Genomic DNA, 23811 nt, shown 5'->3' on the forward strand with positions numbered 1-23811 from the left:
GCCGCTGCCTACCGCTTAATACTCTCCACAAGCCTCGTTTGAAGAAGGACATGTCATAGCGCTCAGGAAACACCGTGGAGGGGAGCTCATTCCATAGCCGGATGGTACGTGGCAAAAAAGATCTCTGGAAACGCACTGTGGATGACCGCAGTGGCTCCAGGTAGTATGGATGAACTCTACTCCGGTGGCGGGCGGTGCGATGGTAAAAACGAGATGCCGGTATCATCTCGAACAATTCCTCAGAGCACTCCCCATGGAACATACGGTACAAAATACAGAGGGAACCGAAGTCCCTCCGCAGACCCAGAGGCTCCAAACGATCCGTGAGAATGGGATTATCGACAATCCGAACGGCCCGCCTCTGTATGGAGTCAAATGGAAGAAGCTGGTATTTGGGAGCCCCGGCCCAGAGATGGGAGCAGTACTCCACGCGAGGCCGGACTTGTGCTTTATAAAGCAAAAGCCTTTGTCCAGGCGTGAAGTACCGCTTCGCTCTGTTGAGGACTCCCAGCATTTTGGACGCCAACTTGGCTTTGCCTTCCAAATGACTCCGAAACTGGACATCGCTCGAAATGTCGACCCCAAGTATCCCAATACTCTCGGAAGGTTGCAGGGATACTCCTTGGAATTGCGGCGCCATGACAAAGGGGTCCTTCTTCGCAGTGAACGCGCAAACTTGTGTCTTTATCGGGTTGAATTGAACCAAGTTCAATTCACCCCATTCGGAGACTCGCCCCAGAGAGTTCTCCACTTCAGACACAAGTTTTGATCGTCTCTCTTGCACCGCGCTCCGAGAGAGACTCTGATGGCCGATATATCGCGCATCCCCCGTGCTGTCATCCGCATAGCAATGCATGCCATCAATAGACAGCATGTCATTGATATACAGGATGAAAAGCGTGGGGGAGAGCACCGAACCTTGTGGAACGCCAGCGTTAATGGTCATGGTATCAGAGCAGTCACCGTCTACAACGACCGTGATGCTCCGCCCATCCAAAAAGCTAGCGATCCACTTGCAGAGTCCCTCGGGGATTCCGTAAGATGGTAGCTTCGATAGAAGTGCCCTATGCCAGACCCTGTCGAAGGCCTTCGCGATATCAAGGCTCACAGCAAGAGCCTCGCCCTTGCTCTCCAAGGCTTCAGCCCACCTGTGAGTAAGGTATACAAGAAGATCGCCAGCTGAGCGACCGTGACGGAAACCGTACTGTCGGTCACTGATCAGCTGGCGATCCTCAAGATACTTCAGGAGTTGTGTATTTATTATTCGCTCCATCACCTTGGAAAGCAAGGAAGTTATCGCGATAGGCCTATAGCTCGACGGGTCCGACCGGTCACCCTTCTTGGGGATAGGGTGGACGTGGGCGGTCTTCCATGAAGACGGAACCCTGTTAGCGCAATAAGAGAGGCGATACAAACGCGTTAGCGCAGGTGTCAGCTCAGGGGCGCACGTTTTCAGAACCACTGCGGGGATGCCGTCTGGCCCACTCGACTTATGGACGTCCAGGAGTCGAAGCTCCCGCCTAACTGCACACTGTGTGAAGCAGATATCCGGCAGGGAGCTATCACACCGGGGGATGTTCGGTGGTGTGGCACCCCCGTCGTCCACAGTCGAGTTCGAGGCGAAGAGTTTGACCAGAAGGTCAGCCTTCTCTTTCGCGCTGTGGGCCAGAGTGTCATCGGACTTGCGCAGTGGTGGGAGACTAGACCTACAAAAGTTTCCTTCTGCAGCTTTGGCGAGCGACCAAAAAGCACGGCTCCCGGAGGGATAGCTCTTTAATCGCTCGCCAACTCTAGCAACGTGCTCCGCCTTCGCCTTGGCAATTACCTTCTTGTAGGACCTGGAAGCGGCGTTATATTTCCGCCTTTCCCCTGAGATGTTAGGAGGAGGAGGAGGAGGAGGAGGAGTATGATTACAATAATGCGTTTGCATCAATGTTAGAAAATGAATTTCATGATTTTGTTCAAATATACACAGACGCCTCAAAGGATAAAGTAAATGCGGGTTGCTCCTTTTTTGATCACAGTAGATCATTTAACGCTAAGTTCAAGATTGATAATAAACATATTCCTATTATGGGACTGGAGTTGCTTGCAATATTGAAGTCAATCTCTTATGCGGAATCATGCGGATATAGAAAATTTGTGATATTTACTGATTCGGCGTCTTCTCTGCATCATTTGTTAAGCTGTGGAAAGGGCACTTTTGGGAGACAGGAGGCTTACTCCATTATAAAATGTATTTGGTATTTAATAGATAATGGTGTTCAAGTCAGGTTACAATGGGTTCCTTCGCATGTGGGGATCCGCGGCAACGAGGTGGCTGACGCTGCAGCCAGGTCGGCCTTAACCAATGGTGCAGAGCTAAAGATCCAACCGTGTCATTTTGATTACTTAGCACAGGTTCGCGAAAGTATATATAAATTGTGGAAAACAGCATTTTGTCAAACCTCAAGAGAGAAGGGTATCTGGTACGGTACTATTGTTAGGGAGCCACCTCGTGTGCCGTGGTTTTCCGCATGTGGGTGGAGTAAAAGAGAGCTGATCCTCTGTATGAGGATTCGTTCTGGACATGTTCCCTTGGGTGCATTTAGGTTTCTAATGCGATTACAAGACAGTCCCAACTGTGCCACGTGCCACAATGTCAAGGAGGATCTCTACCACCGCCTAATGGAATGTGTCCAGAACGAACCGGAAAGAGCAGAACTGCTGCAAAATACGGGTCTTTCTAGGTATGAATTGTTCTTTTTTTTGCATAATATTTTTGTATCAGGTTTTAAATGTGATTATAGTGATAGAGTTATGAGTTTTTTAGTTTGTTCTTTCTTGAAAGATGTAAATTAAGCGATATAGTTATTTTAAGTGTTTTTGTTTAAGATTTATGTTTCACTGTTTAAATATGTTATTTTTTTGTTTTGTTTATATAATAGCCGACTTAACCTAATAGGTGTATGGCTCTAATAAAGAATAAAAAATTAAAAAAAAATAAAAAAAAAAAAAAAAAAACCGGTATGCTTTTCTAAATGACATAGGACTGTTCACAAAGATTAGTTAATTTTAAATCAGACATGGATCGGCTGAAGCCTTGGAAACCAAGGGTGAGGCTATCACTGTAAGCCTTGATATTGTAAAGACCTTCGACAGAATCTGGCATAGGGCACTTCTGTCGTAGCTTCCAGCTTACAGAATCCCCTACGGACTCTGCAATTGGATCACTAACTCTGTAAATGGGTGGAACATAAAGCCAAATTGGCCTCTAAAAGGTTGTGAGTTCCCAACAGAGCGAGGTGGTATTTCACCCCTGGACAAAGAGTTGCACTTTACATAGCACAGGTTCGGCTTCACAGGGAATACAGCTCTCTCCTCTGGGACGGGGCTCCCGAGTACCAGCTTCTTCCATTGAACTCAATACAGAGACAGGCTGTTCGGATTGTCACTAACCCAATTCTCACGGATCACTTGGAACTTCACTTTGGCTCTCTCTGTGTTTTGTACCGATTGTTCCATAGGGAGTGCTCTGAAGATTTTTTTGATATTAAACTTATCGTCTTGTTTTTACCATCGCACAGCCCGCCATCGAACTTGAGTTCATCCATACTAACTGATCTGGCTCTAGAATGAACTCCCTACCACGATGTTTCTCAAGGGCTGTGACATATCCGTCTTCAAACGATATCTGCGGAGAATACTGGCAGGCAGCGACCTACGTGTGCCCCTAGCATTGCTGACGCTCACGAGCAACGGTAACCACAGGTAAGCCGTGTGCTCGTTCTGTCTACAAAGGTATTAAAAAAAAAATTCTGACAGTTCTTTCCAGATGTCAATAACAAAACAAAAGAGGGATTGTAATATTTCCTTTAAAATTACATGTCAAAATTTCATTGATTGGTATTTCGATTATTAAGCGACATTGGTATAAACGGTACATTACGACCTTACTGTACCTATATACTAAACTGCGTAACTACTCAATCCATATGCGATTTCTTTTGTCTTTCTAAATGTAAACATGTCTCAATCCAATAGATTGATTAACCGGAACGTTTGCTTTATCGGATTTCGTCCCCGAGCTCACCTTTAAAATATTCACGGCTCATTTCCGTCTCCCGACAATAATTATTGATTTTGTACGCTCTTTGATCTCGTGTCGGATATATTCCGGATATCCGAGTGCCCAGCCTTGCGCCATCAACGTCTCATATGTGAAACGATTCGGGTCCGCGTGATGCGTCGCTTGGCAATTACGGAGTTATGATGGATTAAATTACGAGGAGATTGAATAACTGTCGGCTTGCTCTGATCCACTAAGTGGGCTCGGGTCAATGTCATTGTGTTTATATGGTAGTATAATTTAGATTTAAGAGTATGACTGATTTCTGTTCGGTACTGGTCTCCTACATTCTTCTTCTTCTTGCCCTTTTCCCTCATTATTTGGGATCAACATGTCCTCTTGTCATGCTACATAGGAATTTCGCATAAATTTCACCACCGACCGCCTGCCTAACGTCAATCCTTCTTGGTTCATATCTCCTTTTAGTTCTTTTTGTGTTCCAAAAAGCGTAGAGTCAAATTTTTTATCCTAAATTATAACAGTTGTCCGGGAGCACAGAAAAGTGTGAAGTCTTCAAAAATTCCAAACTAAAATAAAAATCTTAACACGAGACCAAACCGCATATGTAGTCTCAATGACGTTTAATTAGCTCTCACTTTGCAGATAATAAATCAGCGGTCACACGAATCCAGGATATCACGTTTGCCTAATTACAAAGTATTAGTGGTACCACAGTGCACGGAGAACAGAAACTCTCTGTCTGGTAGTACATTGCTGTACATCGCCTTCATGCATCCATATGTATGTATCATCTAGCCCTAAAGTGTCTCCCCAAAAAAACGTATCGCTGTGTTAATAAACACTAGCACTGTCACAAGTTCGATGATCCGTCTGATTTTACTTTTCATCATTCCTTAACAAACAGTAATTCTACTTTAATGTGTACAACAGTTATTACAGCAACGCCATGGAGACTTCAATTTGGGCCGGGCTTCGGTGACTGGTACAGCTTCTCTATTTCTGCACCAAAGCAGTCATAGTTTAAAAAGTCGTCGTGGCCTAAAGGATAAGACGTCCGGTGCATTCGTGTTGAAGCGATGCACCGGTGTTCGAATCCCGCAGGCGGGTACCAATTTTTCTAATGAAATACGTACTCAACAAATGTTCACGATTGACTTCCACGGTGAAGGAATAACATCGTGTAATAAAAACCAAATCCGCAAAATTATAATTTGCGTAATTACTGGTGGTAGGACCTCTTGTGAGTCCGCGCGGGTAAGTACCACCACCCCGCCTATTTCCGCCGTGAAGCAGTAATGCGTTTCGGTTCGAAGGGTGGGGTAGCCGTTGTAACTATACTGAGACCTTAGAACTTATATCTCGAGGTGGGTGGCGCATTTACGTTGTTAGATGTCTATGGGCTCCAGTAACCACTTAACACCAGGTGGGCTGTGAGCTCGTCCATCCATCCAAGCAATAAAAAAAAAAAAAAAATTATTTTCTGGCATAAGAATTACACAAATTAATTGACTTTCAGTCTACTTTTTGGGATCGAGGACCACCACTAATACTGGACGGGCCAGCTCAGGCTCTGCATAAGTCATCTGATTTTCTTACAACGGCCCGAGCGCCTCCAAAAGATGGTTTGAATGAAATTGATGAACTGGTTTGCTAATGCATCTACCATCGCATGGAAATCGCGTTGCGCTGAAAAAATACGTTAAGGCACTCAGCGGGTTGAGGTTCGGGCTAGACTAATCAACAGACATATTGGATTCGGATTGTCGATAATCCCATTCTCTCGGATCGTTTGGAGCCTCTGGGTCTGCGGAGGGACTTCGGTTCCCTCTGTATTTTGTACCGTATGTTCCATGGGAAGTGCTCTGAGGAATTGTTCGAGATGATACCAGCATCTCGTTTTTATCATCGCACCGCCCGCCACCGGAGTAGAGTTCATCCATACTACCTGGAGCCACTGCGGTCATCCACAGTGCGTTTCCAGAGATCTTTTTTGCCACGTACCATCCGGCTATGGAATGAGCTCCCCTCCACGGTGTTTCCCGAGCGCTATGACATGTCCTTCTTCAAACGAGGCTTATGGAGAGTATTAAGCGGTAGGCAGCGGCTTGGCTCTGCCCCTGGCATTGCTGAAGTCCATGGGCGACGGTAACCACTCACCATCAGGTGGGCCGTATGCCCGTCTGCCTACAAAGGCAATAAAAAAAAAAAAAAAAAAAAAAAAAAAAAAAAAAAAAAAAAAAAAAAAAAAAAAAAAAAAAAAAAAAAAAAAAAAAAAAAAATATCAAACTTTTCGAATAGTTCAACAAGTATAGTGCTTCACATTGCGCTGTGGCCACTGCTCAACTAGAAGCCTCCTACAGCGCTGAAAGTAAAACAGCGTATAAGCTTTCAAGCGCAATCAGTAAAGTTGCCTCACTGTCCATGTTCCATCAACACGCAAGCAAGCCACAAAATGTATTAACGTAGCGTAATTAGCCCACAACACTAATTACCGGATGATTACCCAACCGGATCAAGTAATAGTATCGTGGCTCGTGTAAATAAATACACGAATTGTGATTGGCTTGTGTTGACCTTTCGGAATCGATTTCGGGACCTGTGTATTTTTGGCAATAATTATTCGGCCTTAAATAGTTGCCCTTTTTCTCGATTAGTTTATAAGGGCAAGAAACAGCGTTTTACTGTAAAAGTCGAAGTCAGTGGAGTTACTGATATAGGTATATAATTAGATTAGTTTGATGAACGGAATTACTGGAAGACTCAACTGATGTGGAGTAGTTACGACAGCCTTTTTTTTCAGTCCACAGATGTCCACTTGCGGACATAGGCCTATATATGCTTTATAATGCTGTATATGGGTGGCCGAACTCACGACCCATTTGGTGTTAACAGTCTCAGGTTTACAGTACAAAGGCTGGCCCACCCTTCAAACTGAAACACTTTACTGCTTCGTGGCAGAAATAGGCTAGAATGTGGTACCTATCTGAACAGGTTCACAATACGCCCTATGACTAGTAGTGTCACTAATACCTAATATTTTTTATTAGATCAGAATAATAACTAACCCATATTCACCTAAATGTTATAATAACCTACGACATAACGGTTTTCCCATTATTCAATTTGTAACCCATTACTACTTAGCGTTAGAGATACGCACAATGATAACACCTATCCCTGCGGACTTACAATACGCCCTAATACTAGTATCAGACAAATTTAGAATTTTATAAGTTAACTATTTCACGGTGTTATCAGTATTTGCATCATTTCTTCATTTTCATAGCTTTTATACCTTTTTTTTTTCATATAAAAGGAGAAAGGCATAAGGTAAAAGGAGAAAGGCATTTCATATAAAAGAAGATAGGAATAAGGAATTCAGAAGTCGATTTCCTTATTTCGATGTAAATCTCACGGTAGATATTTTCAAGCGTAACATTATTTACCAGCCAACTAAAATATTGATACCCACTTTAAGGTCCATAAATTAAGTTAAACCCCAAATACAGCTGTCATCAGAAACTTAAAGTCCTTAGACAGGTCGCAGTGACCCTCGAAGGGACCATTGTCCGTATTCATTTTGATTTATAGTCCTATAGTAGGGGCGGAAAACCAGCCTAATATATTATCTCTGTTCCAATTTTCTCAAATATTCGATTCGTATGAGACGTGCCAACAAACTAATTGAAGTACTTAAAAGCGAAATTGGAGGAAATTTTTTTGCGAACAAAACCTGTCCACGTTTTATGCCTTTTTTATATTTCAAAGCGACTTTCTCACGACAAGCGACTTTTTCTATTGGTGGTAGGACCTCTTGTGAGTCCGCGCGGGTAGGTACCACCGCTCCGCCTATTTCTGCCGTGATGCAGTAATGCGTTTCGGTTTGAAGGGTGGGGCAGCTGTTGTGACTATACTGAGACCTTAGAACTATATCTCAAGGTGTGTGGCGCATTTGCGTTGTAGATGTCTATGGGCTCCAGTAACCACTTAACATCAGGTGGGCTGTGAGCTCGTCCACACATCTAAGCAATAAAAAAAAAAAAAAAAAAAAAAAAAAAAAAACGTATTTATAATTAATTCGTATGGCCATTCGAATCGTCTCTTAAGGTTTAGAATTTACGATACGAAGAAGAAATATTTAAGGCCATTTCATATAATGCTACTTGCCGGTGATGTCCAATGAGAAACACAGTCGGATAATGCGGCAGTTTTTAAATAAAAATCATATGGTTATCTTTACATAGTATTGACCGCTACCGCCTATGGTTGAGACCAGTTTTTTTAGCAAACAAACCGGATAAGGCAGTGTCAACACTAATTTGAACTCGAAGCAAGTTTTCCCATCGCCTAACAGGCCTTATTTTGAGTTTGTTCGATTTAAGAGGCGAAAAGTAAATTACAGAATAAATAACGTCTCCCCCTCTGATTTTACACCAGCGGAAGATTTCACGCACAAAAACAGAGGGGAAGGCTTCAATCGAATTTCATGAATCCGACAGAGAAATATTAGAATTTGAAACTTTATTTCGACGAGTTTAAAACGATTTTGTTTACTGGTGAGGTGTTTAAAACATCGTTCTACAGTGGAAGTAATTATTAATATTGTATCTCAATTTATTAGCGAATTGTATGGTATAACAGCTTCCCCAGTCTTCAAAAATGGTTGCATTAATACTTGGAGGCAGAAATAGGCAGATGTCGGTACCTAGCCATGGGAACACACAAAGACGGTACAGAACGATAGGCAGCGGCTTGGCTCTCTCTGTCCCTGGCATTGCTGACGTCCATGAGCGACGATAATCACTTACCATCAGGTGGGTCGTATGCTCATTTGCCTACAGGGGAAAGACTCCCTACCTCTAGTGGTCGTGGATAGACAAAATGGATAGGCCTTTCGCAGGATGGACCTCTGAAGTAGGTTGCAGGTATCCACGAAATTAGTAAAGCACAGAACCGGCTATTTTGGCAATTCATTAAGTAGTTACTGGATTCTAAAGACAACATAACGCAATTACGTACCTCCTTAAGGTATAAAGTTGCAGTCTGAATTGTGTTTTGCAACAACTAAGTATACCAGTTTTCAAACCTAATAAAAATCAAACCCGCAAATTTTAATTTGCGTAATTACTGGTGATATGACTTCTAGTGAGTCCGCGCGAGTAGGTGGTGGTACCTACACGCGCGGACCCTGCCTATTTCTGCCGTGAAGCAGTAGTGCGTTTCGGTTTGAAGGGCGGGGCAGCCGTTGTAACTATACTTGAGACCTTAGAATTTATATCTCAAGGTAGGTGGCGCATTTACGTCATATATATCTATGGGCTCCAATAACCACTTAACACCAGGTGGGCTGTGAGCTCGCCCATCCATCTAAGCATTAAAAAAAACAAAAAACAAAAAAAAAACTCGCAACCAGCCACAGAATTAAAGTATATTAAGCACTCGATAAGAGTATACCGGGTGTCTTTCCGAGAACAGTGGATGTAAAGTTGTCATATTATCGACGCGGCGGCCATTGGAACACCTCATCAACAACATTTGCGATGGCTTCCATTTGACAAGTTGTTTTTCTAGAAAACAATTGAGCGGTTCGACTCCGTGGAAGAACTGTAATAAACTTAAGTTGAAAAAGCAACAAATATTATTTTCAATAACAAATTGAGCATACTAAAAGCTGAACTTCTAAATCAAAGCTCTTAATTATAATTTAATACAATTTTATAGAAATACCAAAAGCTTTTAGGTGTAAAGTACTCAGTCTGATTTTATTTGCCCGCATGAATTTTGATAACGTAGTAAATAAAAAGTATAGTCTAATCACAAGGGCAACTGAGAAGCTTTCACGGCCTAAAAATGCCTCTTTGATCTTAAATGGATTATCGTCTCATTATCCAACCATTATAATCTAATTAATATTATAATTAACTCAAATTTTCGTTAAATATGATGAACAACCTGGCGATACACTCAGTGTAAGTTACAGGTACTCTGTGGTACAGGAGCCCATTCACACCTTGAACGTGATTGCTGCCACGTTGAGACTTTATGATCATGACTGTTTTGCGGCACAAATAGTCAAAATGGTAACTGATATATACGCTGCGGTACGGTGGTATGGTAAGAGAGTTTTAAGTATGATTATGGAAGGCTTTAGAGGAAGAAGTAGACCTAAGAAGAAATGGATGGATTGCATGAAAGGCGATATATTTAAGAGCGGAGTGAGCGAAGGAATGGTATATGATAGAGGAGTATGGAATGATGATGATGGTAAATGTTATATACACGTACGGACTTACAATACACGCCACCAGCACTAGTTAATCTTTGATCGTGAAAGTAATTTGAAATAAAACCTGTGCTATGTGCGTATTTTTATTTCAAAAATAGGTACTTTCCTGTGGGATTTAAGACCACCATAGGCACCGTTTGGTAACAGTACCTCGACTGTTTTATCTCTGCTTGCTTTATTTGAAATTGCTTTCAATATCTCATATCTCATGGCCAACCTACTTTTAATTAGTTTCCAGAACCCACAGACATTGCAACATAATTTCCGTCGCCCTCCACGAGATGCAATAGAATTGAGACCACACGTCAAAACAGAATGGTGAACTACTTTGGGGCAGAAATTCGCCGACCATTCTTAAAATCTGGCCACTGGTATGTGGATTCAACAAAATCTTTACGTTTCTTTGCTAATTTTGAAGTGTAAATAATCTTACGTGGAAGGAAACCTCTCAAGAAATTTTTATGCTGCTCGTTCTTTGATTTCGTTACTGTTTATTGTACACAGAGTTAATACAATACAATAATTGCGAAAAGTTATAAAATGGCGAGCTTAACTCAACAATTGAGTTATCTACCAGCTAACCGTTTTTAAAGAGGGAGAGCTTTACATAAGTGGGTAGAAGAGTACAATCTAATCAATTTACTTATTGATACAATACACAATAACAATCATAATAATAATAATAATAAAAAGGAAATACTAATATATAATATATCAGACTATTCTTCTTCTTCTCAGTTGTATGCACTCTTGGCAGAGTGGTCGTGGTCATCACTTCGGTTGGTGGTGCGCTTCACCAGACGTCACCATTCCTCGCGTACCGCGACCCTTCTTGTGCACTCGTTAACGGGACCGTTTAGAGCTGCCTTTATTTGGTCGGTCCATCGTAACGGTGGTCTGCCGCGCGGTCTTGTACCCTCTATCATGCCCTGCACCACAAGGCGCTCAACTGAGTCGTCACCCCGTCGCGACACATGCCCGAAGAAAGTGAGAATGCGACCCTGAACAATATATCAGACTATATACATACACAATTACACACATAAATAACATAAACATATACATACACGTACATATACATTGACGTCTCCAATGTTTTGCAGACAAGGTCATCCCGGACGACACAAGTTGACTACAAATGACCGAATAGTTATTGCGAATTTTCACAGGCAGAATTCGAAAAATTAAATATCAATGAAAGTATTCAAATAAATAATTCGTATATCTACATTAACGAGCCCCGTTATAAGAACTTCTATTTGCGTCGCGTATCGGAGCCGATCCGGACCGCTCTCTACTTTATTTGATAAATTTATCAAGCCCTCGAATACTGGAGGCAGTTAAAACTTATCTCTTCCGTTTAGTTTTGACGTAAAACAGAAACGACAAGGTTGTTGGAGATTTTATGTGTACGCGAAATAAATCTACGCAATAATACAGCTGTAACGGAAATGTGCCTGTATTTTGTAGAACAACAGTTATTATGTTACAGTTGAAACGATCTCATGTCTCAAACTGGGCGGCGCATTTACGTCGTAGATGTCTAAGGGCTCCAGTAATCACTTAGCACCAGGTGAGCTGTGAGCTCGTCCACCCATCTAAGCAAAAAAAAAAGTTGTGTATATGGGGTCCCGTAATATCATGACCCTTCTTTATTTCTGTCCTCGATCCAAGTATCCACTAACCATTTCTAAGGAAAATACTCGATAATTCCACTGCAATTAACCATTTGATATCAAGTCTCTAAGGCTCGTGTTATAATGTCTACGAACTATAGAAAAGAGGCCGGAAAGGCTTGAACTAGTCTACTCAGTTACAACTGTAGAAATATGTCGGAGCAATAGAAAATCTTCAAAATATCGGCTATGGACTTCGCACTGAAATGCAGAACCACTCCGCCGCAGATAAAAGATGGTCTGTGGTAGCGACCCGTAAAAATGCGTTTAGAATGTTGTCACTGCGGCGCTATTGTAGTGTTTCCACATTGCTCGCGACATCTCACACAGTTGACTTAGCGGAATAGTAAAGACTTAGTGAAGACTTAGCAAGACTTAGTGCTTAGTAAAGACAATAAAGCGGAAGAGAAGTGCATCGTTATGGCGTCGAGTGCGTGACAGTGACAACAGTCCTCTCAATGTCATATCGAGCAAGATCGAGGGACTGCTGATTTGCAGCAGGCACTTGGGAAAGATTCAACAGTCACTGGTAGTAAAACGTTTTGTGAGTCCGCATGGATAGGTACCACCACTCTGCCTATTTCTGCCGTGAAGCAATAATCCGTTTCGGTTTGAAGGGCGGGGCAGCTGAAGTACTGTAAAAACTGAGACATTAAAACTCATGTCTCGAGATGGATGGTGGTAATTACGTTGTGGATGTCTATGGGCTTCGGTAACCACTTAACACCAGACGGACCGTGAGCTCGTCCATCCAGCTATAGCAATATAAAAGAAAAGTCCGATATATAATGTGTTAGGTTTATAATGTATATAATGTAAGTATATAATGTGTTAGGTTTTTAGTTACTAACATAGATTATAAGTAATACTAACAAAATTGATGCCTTCTTTACTGAAAGAAAGATTTAATAATAATAATAATTAGCCAGTTCCAAATATACACGCAGTTTTAGGAATTATCCAATTTTAAAAACAAATTATCATCACAAGAATGTTATAAAAATTCTAGCTAAAAACATACCAATACGATGTCTCATCCAATCGAACACTGAACCGAATAATTTCGACTATCTCTTGTCCTTTGAATATTAAATAGCCTAAGGACATATCTTTCATTGCATATTCATACAAACAGACGTAACTGTAATTGAATCCGATAACACAAAGAAAATAACATTATTTTAATAGTTTTTGTGTGATTTGATTTTTTTTCAAAGAAACAAAAGCTTGCAAAATTTCTTTCTCTCTCTCTTTCTCACTCTCTCTCTCTCTCTCTCTCTCTCTCTCTCTCTCTCCCTTTAATTTGTTCACTGTTTGTGTTGTAACAATTAAATATGGATTTCGTTTAATTTTATACTAATCTGATCTAAATCGAAGTACTTACATATTATTATATATGTAAGTAAATAAATACAGTGACAAAAATGGTTTTTGATCGCTTAAGACCTCCGTCCTGTTTACTGGTTACCGGGGTCCATAGATATCATAAAGTAAATGCTGGCCAATTGCCAGAGCCCGCCTGCAGTTGAAATTTGAATGGTTATATATAATAGTGGTCTAACAACAGAATAAGTCGTATGGTGGTACTCATGCAAGCACACATTACGCGTAACAATCAGCTCTTTTACCTTTTAGTTCATTATAAAAATTTGTCACAATTTCTGACCGGATGCTGTTGTTTCAAAAACCCAACTGCAAATACTAAGTAAAGAAGTAAAACTTCTTTAGAATCTTTGTGATTTCAAACTCGATGAAACGAAAAAATAAGTCCATAGAGACACAAACACATAAATGTATAGGATTCAGCCGGCGAGAGAATGAGATAGAACACGTTAGACGTTCTCGGTCTCTTTTTTGTGCGACTCTTCCTAGCATCGCCACTATCATCTACTAAACATTGTCCATATGTATGCTCCTGTGTAGTGGGATAGTCAGTATATCTATATCTTATTTATAAGTTTCACTACTACCGTGTGTGACTTGCACATACACACACACACTTTTTATTTAAATAAAGAATCCCTCACCCAGAGCATAATAAAACTGAGCATCAAATCGCTCGACAATGTTCCATTTCACCGAACGCAAAGTAAAATTCCTTTTGTACCTGCATCATCATAACTCCGCTGTGGAAACAATTCAATAACAATATTTTATCATGAAGGTGATAAATATATAGCGAGTCGTTGAGCGAGATGAAATAAACTTCGCGTCGCCGTTTCTTTTGCTGCGCTTTTGTTTTATTTTTTGTAACAAATTATTATGTTAAATTGAACTTCGGTCGTTAGTCTATCTACATTTTGTACACTGGGTTTCAGCTATCAATAATTTCGAGGTGCTGAAGGCAATCGCCTTGACGCTGTACTGTTTTGGAAGAATGGTTCTGGTGCTTTCAATCGATTTGCTACCATTTCGTTTTAGCAGTTTCCTAGGTTCAGATACAGGTTAGTAAGATTCTTCCTTTACAAATATTTTATCTAAAAAAAAACATTTTAACTCAACCATTATTTTCATTTTTAATGAAATCCCGAAATGTAAACCAAATATAATCTTCTTCTTTTTCTCCACCTTATCCCACTAGGTGGGGTCGGACCAGCAAATTTTTGTCTTCCATTCTCTTCTATCAGCCGTCATCTCAACACTCACTCCTCTCTCTCTCTCGTATCGCCACTCACACACTCCATCCATGTCTTCTTTGTTCGACCTCTCTACCTTGCACCACCATTTCCAAACATCTCCTAGTCACACGCATCTTCTCTCTACGCATCACATGTCCATACCACGTTAACCGTCCGCTCTTTAATATGTAGATTACCGCGGCCACTTTCAGACTTTTTCTGATATCCTCATTCATTTATCTTGTCCATTCTTGTCACTCAAAACCAGTAAACCAAATATAATATTTACTAAAATTTTAAAAGAGCGTCAATTATCGTTGCATATGAGATTCGGCCGCTACTGCGATGTGGTATCACCGTGATAAGGCACAGCGTCTTTAACTAATTGACCACAATTAGAGGAAAAACTTCAGAGAAGAATAACTTGTTCCAGGTTAGACACTGGAGCATAGGCATGGTGCATCAACTGTACAATGTGGTGTTGGCTATTGCAAGGCAAGTTTATAGACAAACAAAGTAAACACATAAAAAATTTCGAAAGTATTATTATTAGTTTTACAGATAAAAATAGAATAAAAATTTCTTACAAATAAAAAATCACACATCAGATAAAACTATATATATTTGTACATCACAACAATTTTGAAGTTATTAATCATATAAAGTTGTGTTAAAGAGTTATTATAAAATTACACAAAAATGCAACATCATTTTTGATACGAAATATGAAACTATTTTTTTCAAGCTTACAGAAGCTCTCTTTAATAAACAGGCACTCTTTGTCGCTATATTTATTTATGAAGTAATGTAAAAGCCATTAAAAATTTAATAAAATCGTCATGTCTTCTTACATGAAAATGTAATAAAACACTTAGTTATGCATCATGACGCGCAAACCTCGCTCAATCTTCGAGAGGCTGCACTTAAAAGCACTGTAGTTCATATGAGGTTCCAAAACATTCTTGAAACAAACCTATCTTACGAATCAAAACTTAATAATTTTAAACAATGTTAGTGTTTGAGCTGGTGTTTCCTTTGAGTACAAACATTTAATTATAATTTTTTTTTGTGAATTTTTTTTCGGGTAGCTACGAAGGAAAACCAATTAAAATTTTTCATTTCCAACCGTTCCACAACAAGCGAGGACGACCAAAACTCATCACAGCTAAACCTTACCAATTTTAGCATTGCGGCCGTTAAAACTGAAAAACTGGCATTGTCTCGCTAAAGGGCTGGCCACTGGACGTAAATTAGGGCCGGATATCCTTTTCATTGGCAGACTCGAGAGCCGGATAATAAATCGAGGAACGAAGCCATTTGCAAATTGTCGATACGCGGCCGGAGATCGGTTTTCGGTATAAATTAGTTTAAGGTGTCTTACCTTATTGACTTACGCTAGTGGCTTTGGCTTAGTTGGCTTTTCTTTATGCTTCGTCCTAACAACTACCACCGTGACGTCACTTACATTAATGACTGTCTTGATAGCGATAGTTTTAGTCACAACTACGATCCCCACCTGCGATTTACTGAAAATGATAAAATATTAATGAATAATTAATAATTGAAAAACGTGCCGCAAACAACTGGTATGTCGCACTGGTATGACTGGAGTGTCACAACCTAAATCACCACGTTTTCAAGCCCATGTAAACAGAATGTACACGAAAATTTAATTACCCAACTGAGAGCATCGTGACTGCAATAGGGTGACAATGAGGTTGACCTAGTTCAGGATTCAATTTGGCTTGGGCTTGTGTTTCATTTATTTTTGTTTTGATTCGATTGAGAAACGAAGATTTCAGATTTTATATGTAAATTTTTTTTACCGCATAAGGAAGTGAGTCTATGTTTTTTTTTTTCTAACGGGATCTGGCTAGAAATATCGTCAAGCTAATGCACTGTTCGTTTTTTATTTATTAGTTTGAAGGTAGTTTAAGATTGTCATAACACCTAGCCGAACTTCCATTTTTAATAAAACCCAAAATTTGTGTTAACGATTGATTCAGAATGCAATGTTAGTAAGATCTTTTGGATATTTCCATGCTGTAGAAAACACTTAAACTTCGAATTTCAAGACGGACCGAAGCTTTTAATTACGCTGACAAAAAAAGTATACAATCTCTAAATTAAAACCAAAAATGTATGAAATCTATTTGGGGTCTACGAGCCATGACTTTGGTCATAAATAACGACAATTAATAACCGATACTCGTGGAAATCAATTAGCGGACCACGATCACGCTGCGGTTCAGCGAGTCGGTCTTAATCGAGCCTTTATTCATCGAGCGTAATGTAAGTGAACAAAAAATTCAAAATGAAAATGCCACAATGCGCACAAAAGATCAAAGAATGAAGAAGGAATAAAAGATCGAAACAAAAGTATCTTATTCGAATTTTGATGTAATTAATTTAAACGATGACCTTGTCATTGTCAACGTTCACTTTTTTTTTTATTGTCCTTTTAGGCAGACGAGTACACGGCCCATCTGATGGTGAGTGGTTACTGCTTAATACTCTCCACAAGCCTCGTAAAAGAGTACAAGTTGCGCAGTGTAAGGATTGTGCGGTAGGTAGCGGCTTGGCTCTACCCCTGGTATTACTGAAGTCCATGGGCGACGGTGATCACTCACCATCAGGTGGGCCGTATGCTGGTCTGCCTACAATGGCAATAAAAAAAAAACTATGCTTACTTTATGCTTAACGTGAAGATTACCTTTTTCAGCTACTATTATGAGCTCTCGGTATTTCAAAATACTGATCCAGCTACTCCTTACTGGCTTCGTGCAGAATTTCTCGGAGATTTAATTCTTCCTATATTCAACAGTACGTATTTTATGAGAAGTAGTTTACCTTTTGTTGCAATTAACTGTACAGGCAGGTTCGTCCCGACTATCCAAAGTCGTTGCGTTTCGAGACATCTTCAGAATTCTTTCCACCACTATCAGAACTCCTTACTAACTCTATCAGAGCTGCTTACATAACTTTAATAGTCTCGCGCTGTAACAAAGTAAACAATTAGAAAGTAAAAGAGAAATTCTCGTATCTTTGCGTTTACTTCAACTATTTCGTCGTTTTTGACGCAATAAACTTGAAACGAGATTAGGGCTGAAAGCTTGGATATCTTTTTTATTCGTTTTTATGTTTAAATGAAAAGAAAAACTTTCTATTCACCCGCGTACAGCTAATTCAGTGCCAGCAAAAAAATGTATTCATATTGAAGTGTTTTTCTTTTTATTGCTTAGATAGGTAGACGAGCCCACCTGGTTAAGTGGTCACTGAAGCTCATAGACATCTACAACGTAAATGCGCCACCCACCTTGAGATATAAGTTCTAAGGTCTCAAGTATAGTTACAACGGCTGCCCCACCCATCAAACCGCAACGCATTACTGCTTCACGGCAGAAATAGGCGGGGTGGTGGTACCTACCCTTAAGCATGGATAAATATGGCGGGTTTTTTAATTATTTTTTTTATTGCTTAGATGGGTGGACGAGCTCACAGCCCGCCTGGTTAAGTGGTCACTGAAGCCCATAGACATCTACAACGTAAATGCGCCACCCACCTTGAGATATAAGTTATAAGGCTATATTTATAGTTACAACGGCTACCTACCCCACCCTTCAAACCGAAACGCATGGCTGCTTCACGGTAGAAATAGGCGGGGTGGTGGTACCTACCCGTGCGGACTCAAAAGAGGTCCTACCACCAGTAAAAAGTCCCAGTTTGATTTTTATTACGAAAAAATATTGAAACCTTTTTATGTTTATATTTTAGCTTCTTAAAAAGAACCCTGTTTTCTCGGCAACACAGCCCTGCGGTAGTGGAGTCCAGCGCCGACATTAAACATTCAGGAATGCCAGTCCGTTTTATTCGACAGTTAAACTCCATCCGATAAACGGAATTAATTCCGTCTGTAAGCCGACAACCGGATTTTTTCTACAGGATTATAAAACTAAATACATTATAATAGGATTGGTATTTGTTTACAGTATGGAGTAAATGTTGCCCTACTTATTTTTTTTATTTGATATTTCTGCCTCGTAGATGTTGCTTTTATAACGATAACAGTAATGAAATAGAAGAAATCTTGTAAAAAAATTCAAAATATTCTTGCAGAAGTGAAAGTTCCAAAGAATATGATTTTGGTTCGGGCATTTGGCCTACGGACTAAGAATGGTCATCATGATTATCATTCATGTCAAGATCTTCTTTTCTGTAGCAAGGCATCGATTGGGAATTTTATAAACATAATAAAGTAATAATTAATAATAGTACATTGTGCACCGCGGTGCACATATTATTTTTTCTCCTACCAGGCCGAAAGTTCGTGGAGTACCGAGCCCTGGTCTAAGGATGAAGCCCTGGTGGGGTCCAGGGGCGAAGCCAGTACCACCGCCCTGCCTATTTCTGCCGTGAAGCAGTAATGCATTTCGGTTTGAAGGGTGGGGCAGCCGTTGTAACTATACTGAGACCTTAGAACATATATGTCAAGGTAGGTGGCGGCATTTACGCTGTAGATATCTATGGGCTCCGGTAACCGCTTAACACCAGGTAGGCCGTGAGCTCGTCCACCCACATAAGCAATAAATAAAAAACGTTTTTATACACTTAAAATTTATTCCCGCGAGTAGATACATCCAACCGTACAACAAAAAAACCTCAATTCAACATTTAAACGTATTTTTTGTTTGCGTAATGTTAGGTGAGAGTTCATCGCCCTACTTCGGGAATGGACCACTGATTACATGTTTAAAAAAACAATACAAACCGGACAACCCTCTTTAATGTTTTTTAGAAATAAAATAAACGGTAATATATCAAAGGATTAGAGAACATTTATGTGGCTACAAGTAGACCATAAATAGCTTCGGGCCAGCAATGGCCACGTCTCTAGGGAGGGTGTTTATCCGACGCCAGACACAGATAAAATGTTCAAACGTACATTTTAAATTGTCTCGATTAAACTATACAAGAGTTTTCCAGAAATGATAAAACTTCTATTTTTTGTATCTTTTGAATGCAACCGAAAGAAAAAGATAGAGCGCCGCGCCAACAGGTATCGCAATCCATTTTTGCGAGGTGAAGCATGGGTGGTGGTGCCTTTAAGGAAACTAAGAATTTCACCTCCAGTCTTAAGTGGCAGTGGTTTTCTCAGACCGGATCATCTTCATCACCCAAAATGAAATTTCCAAATCAAGATCCCCGTTCCACTAATGTAGAATTGGGGATCGTGGCGCATAAAATATAACTTTCTATTGTTCTCTATCCAAATCTTCTATATTATGATAACTAAATGTTACCTTTTTTACATCTTCCTCATTCAATAGGCCCCGCCATCTTGCTTTTTCTTTCACTCTCTTCATCCTTTCTTGCCGTTTTATTTATTTATTTTTGGAAGGAAGTTCCTTATGGGACGATGCGGAGGGGTACCCTGACTGGGAAAAAATGTCCGTAACGTAAGATTTTTATTAGTAATGCACACACGCTACCAAACGACCGTGGGTTGTTGCGAAACCTCCAGTTTTATTTTCTTTATCCCTCGAATAGAACTTAAAATTAATATTTTTATAATAGGGAACTTCGTTCCTATCTGGTGTTCGACGACACCACACATCTTTTTTTATTTCCCGTGTAGGCAGACGAGCATACGACCCACCTTAAGGTGAGTGGTTACCATCGCCCATGGACTTCAACAATGCCAGGGGCAGAGCCAAGCCGCTGCCTACCTTTTCTCTCACTTAACGCTCCGTTCCACACCCATTTCACATGTTCCATTCGTACCCAACCTACATAAATTAAAACACGTGAATTACCGTTGACCTAATACCTAATCACTTTCAAACACCGCTCTATTGAACGATACAGCAAGACAATTAATTAACATTAACCACCAATTAAATGCTCGCAAAAAGGGGCCCCATTTTATGTGATTAACAGCTTTCACACACGTTTACCGACGTCCAGCGCGGGCTTGTAATTAACACGTCACAATGCGCATTCCAGCCTGGACAATGGGAATAGCCTATTTTCATTTCAACTTATTTTGAATTAAGTTATTTACACGCTTTTGTGAGTAACTTAGATAATAACCTATCTGTTGTTTAATGGTTAACGGAGCTAGCAGGCAATGTGAGGGTCACTGCCTGGAGCAACCGATTAAACTCGGGATTGTTTCTTGGCAGAAATAGCCAAGGTATTATATGCCTATGTTATATTATAAATGATAAATGCCTATTTCTGGCGTGAAGCAGTAATGCGTTTCGGTTTGAAGGTTGAGGCAGCCTTTGTAGTATAAAAACTGAGACCTAAGGGCTCATATCTCAAGGCGGCATTTACGTTGTAGACGTCTATTGGCTTCGCTAATCACTTAACACCAGGCGGGCCGTGAACTCGTCTACCCAACTAAGTAATAAAAATAAAATAAAATAAAATAATAGAAACATACCAGTATCGAAAATGCAACTAATTTGAGAATGATATTGATAATTGTACCCGCGTACTGCAATCGCCGACCGGCATTTATTGGTGTTAAAAGGTATTGGAGGCCCCCGCGGCTAGGTGCCACAACAAGTCCTTAGGGGTCACCCTCGGCAGAGGGATCACATTCCGTCCCCGCATAAAGACAGTCCGCAACCGAAGGCGTTCTAACTCGGTCATCTGTACCCCGTCATCTGCAAGCGAAGTGAAATTATACCTTCCTGACAAAGTGATACTGTCCCAAACTTGGATACGTTCCGTGATGACATCCAAGTGTAATGTTGCTCACTTGGCCCACATACATATCAACTCTCTCCGGGTCATACAATCCCGTTTCTGCAGGATAGCTCGCAGAAAACTTAGTTTCGGGTAGTTTGGTTGAAGTAAAATGACAAAATCAATTCGAACTATTCTCCAGAAAATTCGAGCAACCGTAGACCTACTGGTGGTAGGACCTATTGTGAGTCCGCGCGGGTAGGTACCACCGCCTTGCCTATTTCATGCGTGAAGCAGTAATGCGTTTCGTTTTGAAGGGTGGGGCAGCCGTTGTAACTATACTTGAGACCTTAGAACTTATATCTCAAGGTGGGTGGCGCATTTACGTTGTAGATGTCTATGGGTTCCAGTAACCACTTAACACCAGGTGGGCTGTGAGCTCGTCCACCCATCTAGCAATAAAAAAAAAACCCCAGATGCTCCAAGCGATCGGTGACATCGGGAACATCGACATTCCGAGGTTGACGACAAACAACAACGCTCTGAAGCATTCTACATAACACATTCACCAGATATAAGGAATTACACAAACAGTAAAGTTATTTCGTGAAATAGCTTTACGAATATGCATGGCGCATGCACAATGTGTGCTCTGGCTTTACGCCAAATATCCGACGTGGAAGGCACGACACGCGACATGTCACACGAAGTGTGTTGCACGTGACGCTACATACGCTATCGATCCGGCTGCGGTTGATTGCTTTGAAGGTATTGTGATCCATATATCACAACATTAGAGGCACAGAATTGGAATTCCATGAATAAACCTATAAAAAATTTAAAATTAAACTGGTGGTAGGACTTCTTGTGAGTAGGTACAACCACCCTGCCTATTTGTACCGTGAGGCAGTAATACGTTTCGGTTTGAAGGGTAGGATAGCCGTTGTACTGTTAAAACTGAGACTTAGAACTTAAGTCTCGTGGTAGGTAGCAGCATTTACGTTGTAGGTGTCTATGAGCTCCGGTAACCACTTAACACCAGATGAGCCGTGAGTTCAAGCACCGACCTAAGCAAAAAAACGTTATTTTTTATTTAAAATCGGATATAACGATTCTTATGTCTGTTTGAATAAAAATGTGTTTGTATTTTGATCTCTTTCCATTCTAAAAGCATTCATCGGATTGAATTGTTATTGGTTATTTCGGGAACGAATCTGTCATATTAGGATCAACGGACGATAGGTGACTCGGGAATAGTTTTAATAAATGTGTCTCACTCGGTGTCACTAGATGTCAAGGCTGCACCAAAATAATTTCCAACTCGTCTATTTCACTTTGAATCATAGCATCAGAAGACTACGTTAAAATTACCTATAACCTTAGTAGACGGGCCGGCGGTGGTAACCCTGCCTGATAAAATGATCACTTTACTCTGAGAACGTCTTGAACGTTAGCTCTAGTTAAATTCAGCTTACTTTCATTTAGCATTGGCCCAGTCTAATACCATTGAATTAAATCTCTACTTGATATTGAGTTAGTGACACTCTCAATATTAATAACAATACCTAATAATAATAAAGCCCGTATTTACAGTTTTGCCAGCTCTGTCGACAGACTGAGCTGAGAAATTGCCAAATCTATGGGCAAATAATAATAATAACAATAATTTATGTATTTCTCTCTTAAAGGTACAGTACAAATACACATAGAGTTTGACCTTATAATTTATTTTGTTAGCCTTTGAAAGAGCTGAAGTCAAAGTAAGTTCAAAGACCTGTATTACTTATCTCCAGGTGCCCTCCTTCTTAGGATAGATTAGGTTAGGTTAAGTCATGAACAGATGTCGCGGACTAGTGTTGAGAGATCATTAGGTGTTATTATTGCTATCATTTAAGTAGGTGCGTGTTATTGTGTGCGCGTTTATATTAGGATGAATCTGGAAGATGTTAAGCGATTATCACAGTATCTAGATGTAGCTCAGCTGACATTGGGAAGTAAGAGCAGAGTCTCCATTATGTTGCAACCAATCCTTGCAACCTGAGTCTTTAAATGCTTTTACTGGTGGTAGGACCTCTTGTGAGTCTGGAAGCGTAGGTACCACCACCCCACCTATTTCTGGCGTGAAGCAATAATGTGTTTCAGCTTGAAGGGCGGGGAAGCCGTTGTAACTATACCTTAGAACTCATATCTCAAGGTGGGTGGCGCATTAACATTGTAGATGTCTATGGTCTCCAGTAACCACTTAACACCAGGTGGGCTGTGAGCTCGTCCACCCATCTAAGCAATAAAAAAATGCTTCGCAGCAAACATCGTCATGACGATAGGATCAATCTATGCACGCTCGCCAACACAACACGTCCTCGTTCAGTACTCAAGATAGAAATGAAGGGAAGTATTCAATTAACAGCTATTAATTAATTTACATATAAAATTGTTTATTGTCGTTCATCGCTTTGATCCCAAAGAAAT

General features: G+C 40.5%; 1 protein-coding gene across 1 annotated transcript in view; it reads right to left on the reverse strand.

Annotated features, from left to right (window-relative positions):
* Positions 1-3016: 3016 nt before the first annotated feature.
* LOC119629258 (uncharacterized) overlaps positions 3017-23811 on the reverse strand; it is a 32274-nt gene continuing 11479 nt past the window's right edge. The window contains exon 3 of the mRNA XM_062671611.1: positions 3017-3218. Coding sequence (XP_062527595.1) covers positions 3017-3218 — 202 coding nt within the window. The remainder of the gene's footprint in view (positions 3219-23811) is intronic.

This window comes from Bombyx mori, chromosome 12 (assembly GCF_030269925.1).
Source record: "Bombyx mori chromosome 12, ASM3026992v2".
In the NCBI taxonomy this organism is placed as follows: Eukaryota; Metazoa; Arthropoda; class Insecta; order Lepidoptera; family Bombycidae; genus Bombyx; species Bombyx mori.